This window comes from Berghia stephanieae, chromosome 1 (assembly GCF_034508935.2).
Source record: "Berghia stephanieae isolate SIO BIC M18660-M18661 chromosome 1, UCSD_Bste_1.3, whole genome shotgun sequence".
Taxonomy (NCBI): domain Eukaryota; kingdom Metazoa; phylum Mollusca; class Gastropoda; order Nudibranchia; family Aeolidiidae; genus Berghia; species Berghia stephanieae.
This window is the reverse complement of record NC_088360.1, coordinates 25,678,253-25,684,752: the sequence shown is the minus strand read 5'-3', so window position 1 is coordinate 25,684,752 and position 6,500 is coordinate 25,678,253. Positions and strand designations below refer to the sequence as shown.

At 32.7% G+C, this 6,500-nt stretch overlaps 1 protein-coding gene across 5 annotated transcripts in view; it reads right to left on the bottom strand.

The window, feature by feature from the left end:
* Positions 1-243: 243 nt before the first annotated feature.
* LOC144970948 (serine/threonine-protein kinase PLK1-like) overlaps positions 244-6,500 on the bottom strand; it is a 214,915-nt gene continuing 208,658 nt past the window's right edge. For all 5 annotated transcript variants that reach the window (XM_078911159.1, XM_078911184.1, XM_078911175.1 and 2 more), the window contains exons 11-14: positions 6,424-6,500; positions 5,343-5,472; positions 4,483-4,605; positions 244-2,870 (exon numbers count right to left, since the gene is read on the bottom strand). The exon at positions 6,424-6,500 is cut by the window's right edge and continues 83 nt beyond it. In XM_078911159.1, coding sequence (XP_078767285.1) covers positions 2,661-2,870; positions 4,483-4,605; positions 5,343-5,472; positions 6,424-6,500 — 540 coding nt within the window. In that variant the 3' untranslated portion in view covers positions 244-2,660. The remainder of the gene's footprint in view (positions 2,871-4,482; positions 4,606-5,342; positions 5,473-6,423) is intronic.

Genomic DNA, 6,500 nt, shown 5'->3' with positions numbered 1-6,500 from the left:
GAGGTCGATCAATTTTTTGGGATATTTTTTTTCTTGTTTTTTTTTTTCTTTCTTGCTTTGTATGGCACCTTTCATACACGAGTGTTCAGTTTCTTTATCTTACACCGGTGCCTGCTCCTTAAGTTCTTAATTTGATAACTTTCAAACATTCAGTAGTTGCAAGTTTATTATGTTACAACATACATTGTTAAAGCAATTTCATGGGTTTTGATTCATTTCCAAACGGTTCAGGAATGATAATTATTTTTCTGGTATAATCAGTCACATTTATCAAGGAAAATTGATTGGTCCAAGATATATCAAATTAATTGGGATATATTGTGATGAAATAAAAATCCATTGCTTAATTTGACATTATCAGAATGAGATGTCACGAGCTGCTTTTGAAATTGTCCAAAAACACAAAAAGTATGGCATAAAATTATGTTTAAAACGTTGAATAGCTGTCGGGTAAATTTAACAATTTTTGTAAAACTGTAAAACAATGCATTGTGTCTTGTTGTGATAAGATTGTATGAAACATAGAAGGGGAGAGAATCCCCTGGAATGCTCGAGAAGATTGGTTGGTCCCTGAAACAGGAAGTTGAAGGCATTCATTGTGTTTGTATTGCTATGGTTACAACAACAACAAAAATACACCAACACTGTCAGACTGATTTGTTTGTTTGTTTGTTGCTTTAGGTCTCTTCCAACACAATTGAGGTTATATGAGAGACCGCTGAAACAAAAAAACAAGCAATCTAACAAAAATAGTACAAATGTAAATCAAAATCATAACCTAAAGATATCATAAGCTAAATTATAAATAACCAAGAACAAACAGGCAGAAGATTTACAGAAAAAAAAAATATCCCCTGTCAAAAATACAATCACAAACCAAAGAAGCAGGATAGGCGAGTAAAGAGAAGAAGAAACGACATCACTATCGGATCGTACACCCATGCGAACATCATAGGTATACGATTCAAGGGTGATGCTCCCATCCAACCACCCGCTTGTCAGACTGACGATGGACGATCCAGGAATGAATATATCATGATAAACGCGGCATGTAAAAGCCTTGATTCAAATGTCGAATTAGCCCACACATTTTATTATATCTTGATCTCAATACAACAACGACAATGACAGAAAATATCATCATTTAAAAATCCATCACATTTTTGATGACAGATATTATACTAGGATGCAAACGTTTGGATGCAAAAGGTCTGCCTGAAGAATGATGAACCCCAGCAGAAAATTTAAAAAATTATCATTGAAAGAATCAAACATTAATCAATGCTTAAGTAAGGCATGACAAGAAATGAAATTCAACGTTTTGGGTTCACCCGAATTGTCATATTGAAGATTTATTAAGTCTTCGTTTCTATCACCAATCTCAAAATTGTGGAATATTTTCCAGATTTCTTTGAAGTTTTATTTAGGCCATTACGAAAATGAGTGAAAGTTTGATGGATGTCACAAAATTAGGTCATTATATCTGATAATGAATAACCTGAACATAGAAGTTCTAGAAAAACATCAAAATCCACCAATTTCATTTAAACTCGAACCAGACACGAGACAATGAAATTTAAATCGAAAGGAGCTAAATTGAAAACACAGCTAGATAAAACACAAAAGAATTCGAAATCTGGTAGTTGTCTTTCTGAAATCAGACCTTTTGCTTGGTTCGAAACAAATAGCAAAGTCTGTTTCTTTTTCAATTTAACAACGTTATTCTATATTTCGAAAATAGTAGAAGATAGGATCATTTTTAATTCTTCACACAAAAATCTTTCAAATATTTGTATTAAGATTTTTTGTAATAACATTTTTTTTAAAAAGGTCATTGTCATTGCTACAAAAACAGAGCCAATTCGAGATGTTGGCATGTTAGTTTGTTTTTATTGCATTGACTTCCTTTACACATCATTGAGTAACTGCATCTACTCGACATATTACACATTTACACCAAAATATTTATCAAATGATATTTTTTTTAAAAACCATCATTCATCCATTGAGCGTTGATGGTGTCATCACTCCAAACCCCTTAAACAATGTTACACATTAGGGGGAGGTCATGGGTCATAGGTCATGTGTATATAATCTATTAATTATCTAAGCTAGTGTAAACGTTAAGTAAAATCCAAGACTTAAGTGATCACTCCGAAATGCTGCCGTGAAATGATTGATGGAATGATGGGGCCATTGGAGAATTAATAAGATTCTTGCCCTTGATGGTTTTACATAGGTGCTTGTAAATCTCAGTAACCGCGAAGACAATATAATAAAGAAAAAAAACAAAACAAACTAAAACAAGTTTGTTATGGGAGCTTGTATGAGCCGTGGATAAGTGCTCTAGCATATAATCATCACATTATAATTATTTAAGATTAGATAGTAAAGTGAAAATAGTTGAAAAAAAAAATATTTCTAAGTATATAAAAAATGATTAATTAATCAACAAGTGATCACATAAAAAAAAAAACAAATAACATCTGAGTCCACACCAATGGCATTGTTGATTTACAGTGTGAATTATCTGGCATAGAAAGACTTTTGAGATGACATTTTGGGTGGGGGTGGGGAGTGGACTAGGGAGAAAACGTGCTGTCATTCTTGATGTCCTGTGCTCGTTGACAAGTTTTGTCTAGTTTTATCCGGTCCATTAATTAAATATCCGCGCCCTCGATATCCACCAAGTTTTTCAAGTAGGACCTGGCGAAAGTCATCCGGTCAGCGATGTCATTGGCGCATCCGTCCTGAATGATGTGGCAGAGATTGAAGGTTCTAGCACAGCGTTCCTCGTCGATGTAGGTCACCAGGTAGTCGTTCTTTATATTGCTTAGAATCAGTTTGGTGTGATCGTCAAAGAAATTCACCTGAAAAAGTTTATGAAACAAAATTATTTAAACAGAGATAAAAATTAAAAGCAAAAAAAAAAAACAAAAAAAAACGGACGTATTTAACAAACTTTCGAAGACGCCAAAAGATAAGGAAAGACTTTTGGAAACTGCCATTTTAAAAAGGGTTATCTACTCTCGACGTTTAATTATAAGCAGGTCTGTTAAATTTACTGTCGAATAAGGGAGAATCAAATATATTAGGATATGTTGTGATACAATGCCTGGATACATGTTCTGCAATCTAAAATACACAACCAAAAAAATGTTAAAAATTGAGCTTTAAATAGCGAAATATCCACTAAATGTGCTCAAAGCATTTTACAAGGGGTCCCTGGTCAACAGCAACATTTAACATGTAGGACGGGACATGATGCCTGTTAGGCGATATTACAATTTTTTGGACATTGACAACGCTGTTAATGGCCAGGTACTCATTATACACCTGAGTACGGTGAGAGAATGTGAGTAAAGAACCTTCTCCAAGGACTCAACTATGCGCCGAGTGCGAGGCTCGAACCCTGGACCTTCCAATCCGAAAATGAGTGTCATACCACAAGACCACATAGCCGCACACATACAAATTGTTATTTATCCAATGGACATCATTATGCTCGCTTGAATCTAGAGTAAACCTTGTTGTCGAAATGATTTGGGAAGCTCTAAAAACATAGCCTTGAGAAATATGAATTTGAATTTTATTTCGTTAATTAAAAACCATTTTTTTAAACACTACAATGGATAAAAATAATGTTCAATTATTAAAAACGTGTAAATATGTTTAAGTCAGTTGTACAATATGTTAATATTGGATTTCAATGTGGGCTTCGTTATGTTTTCAAATTTCAGTTTGGGAATTTCTAAAGGCCGGATTCACCAAAGATTAATGACGAGAACACAAGCTGTTTATCAAACAGATAACTTATTAAACATAGCATTTTCTTTACTAAAAATTGCTCACTCGATTACATATCTGTAAGGTATCAATCATTCAAGTATCACTCAAGTATAAGACAATGGCTGAGCAGAATGGAAAACACACACACACACACACACACACACACACACACACACACACACACAGTCATACATATACGAATGCAGTTAAAAACTGAACTGTTTTTGTATAGCATATACTTTAGATTCCAAGAATGTATCTTTAGTATGTATCCTTTATCATATCAATGTAATTTTTAACTTGCCAGTTTTATATAAAATGTGTTCTAGATATCAGGTTGTAAACAGTGAACCAGCGAACAATTTATTTGGAACAAGGTGTAATATAAATTCATTATATTATTTTGTGTATTTTACATATATACAGACCTGCCAAACTTGAAATGTAAAAAAATCGTAGTTTTCAGAGAGAAGAAATCGAAGTCACTATAATTAACTTTACAAATTAATATTTTACATTTATCAGTATTAAATATGTCATCAAAACCCTGAATAGATGCTTTGTGGCACCAATGTTTTCTTTTTATCACATTGTAATGAATCAAAAATGTCTATTTCTATTGTTGAAGCCAAAAATTCGTATTTTTACGATTTTTTCGTAGTATTTGGAAGGTCTGTATATCTATCCACATACCTGTAAGGTCCCATCACTCAAGTATAAGACAATGGCTTTGGCAGTACGGAACCATTTCTTGAGATAGAGGGATCCAGACCAGGAGCAGATGTCACTGTTACTGGAATATTCTAGATCTCCTCCCTTGTGAGTCCACAGATTAAAGTAGAGTGGAAAAAGAAGGGGATGAGAGTGAGTAGATAGGGAGGGGAGTAGGGTGGAAATAGGTCGGTGTTTCATTTAGTCATAATAATTATCATTGTTAATATTTGGATATTTTCATTGTCAAAATTATTATCCGATAATAATATTGTTCTTCTTCTTCTTCTTCTTCTTCTTCTTCTTCTTCTTCTTCTTCTTCTTCTTCTTCTTCTTCTTCTTCTTCTTCTTCTTCTTCTTCTTCTTCTTCTTTCTTCTTCTTCTTATTATTATTATTATTATTATTATTATTATTATCATTATTATTATTATTATTATTATTATATTATTATTATTATTATTATTATTATTATTATTATTATTATTATTATTAATTATTATTATATTATTATTAATTATTAAATTATTATATATATACTACTACTATTGAAATTATTAGAATTAGAATTAGAATAATAATAATAATAATAATAATAATAATAATGATGATGATGATGATGATGATGATGATGATGATGATGATGATGATAATAATAATCATTATTGTTATTAATATTAACTTATTTATTGATTATCTATTCATTAACATATTTTTGGCCTATGATATTTGACATGTATTGTTGTTTCACCTCACTTTTTTGTACTTCAAATCACCACCAATCATCATAAGCTCTTTCCTCTCACACTCCAAAACACAAAGGGTCCAAAAAGTGTAATTATACCTGTATAAGGTGCTCATCCATGTAGCGGGCAAAATACTGAAGCAAAGTTGTCTTCCTCTCCAGATCCTCAGGGACACAGTCGCTTGTAAACGCTGACAGTTTTCCAGTCATGTCGTAGTACTGGATAGCTCTGGTTGTTGGGACAAAACATACAGTAGAATGTAGAATCATAGAAATTTTGTTTGTTTTTGTTTTGTTTTTAAGGGTTTTATGGCGCTTGCAACACATATAGTTTATAGCAGCACCAGTAAAAAGGAAGAAAATGGGATAGTAAAAAGTTCTGGAATTACAATTAAAGCACCCAAGAAAAAGTAAGACAAAGGGGAACTAGGAACAAATCGGGATCAGATGTAGATTCCAAGAGCATACCACCAATGTACTTAGTTTGAGATCACCTATAAGTCTCATCCGGACACAAGCACAAAATCCAACAAAGAGGAATACACTCAAATACTTACATTATACATTAAAACTAAATATAATAATACATAACAGAGAGATGATTTACAAGGAAAAAAATATCATCTCCAAAAACAATAACTATGCATTCGACTGTTTCCCTCCCAGCCAGGACTCCGAACAGGGCCAAGTAATCTCATTCCAAGACAAAGACAGAAAGCAAGTTGGAAAATAGATATAAGGGGATAGAAGACCCAGTATGTACCTCCCTGCCCACTATGGGAGGTCAGGATCCCCACCCAGATAGAAATTTTGTTTATTTTTAAAAAACCTTGAGCATTTTTATATAATGTAATATCCACTAAACGTGCTCAAAGCACTTTACAAGGGGCCCCTAACCAAGTAAAGCAGCAACATTTAACATGCAGGATGAGACATGACACAAGTCAGACTATATTACAATTTTTGGTGGTTTAACCACCAAGTACTCATTTTGCTCCTGAATATATTGAGAGAATTTGTACAAAGAATCTTTTCCAAGGACTCAACTGGGTGTTAAAACAACAATTTTTTTTTTCAATCATAAATTTAAAAAAATAATAATAAAAAAAAAAGAAACTTAAAAAACTATTTAAAAAAAGGAAAAAAAAAAAAGAAAGAAAACCTGGCAATTTCATCTTACCTTCCATCTGGTGCCATGATAATTCTAGACGTGTCATTAAACAACACACCGAGCGCGTCGCTGGACAGCTGGAACCC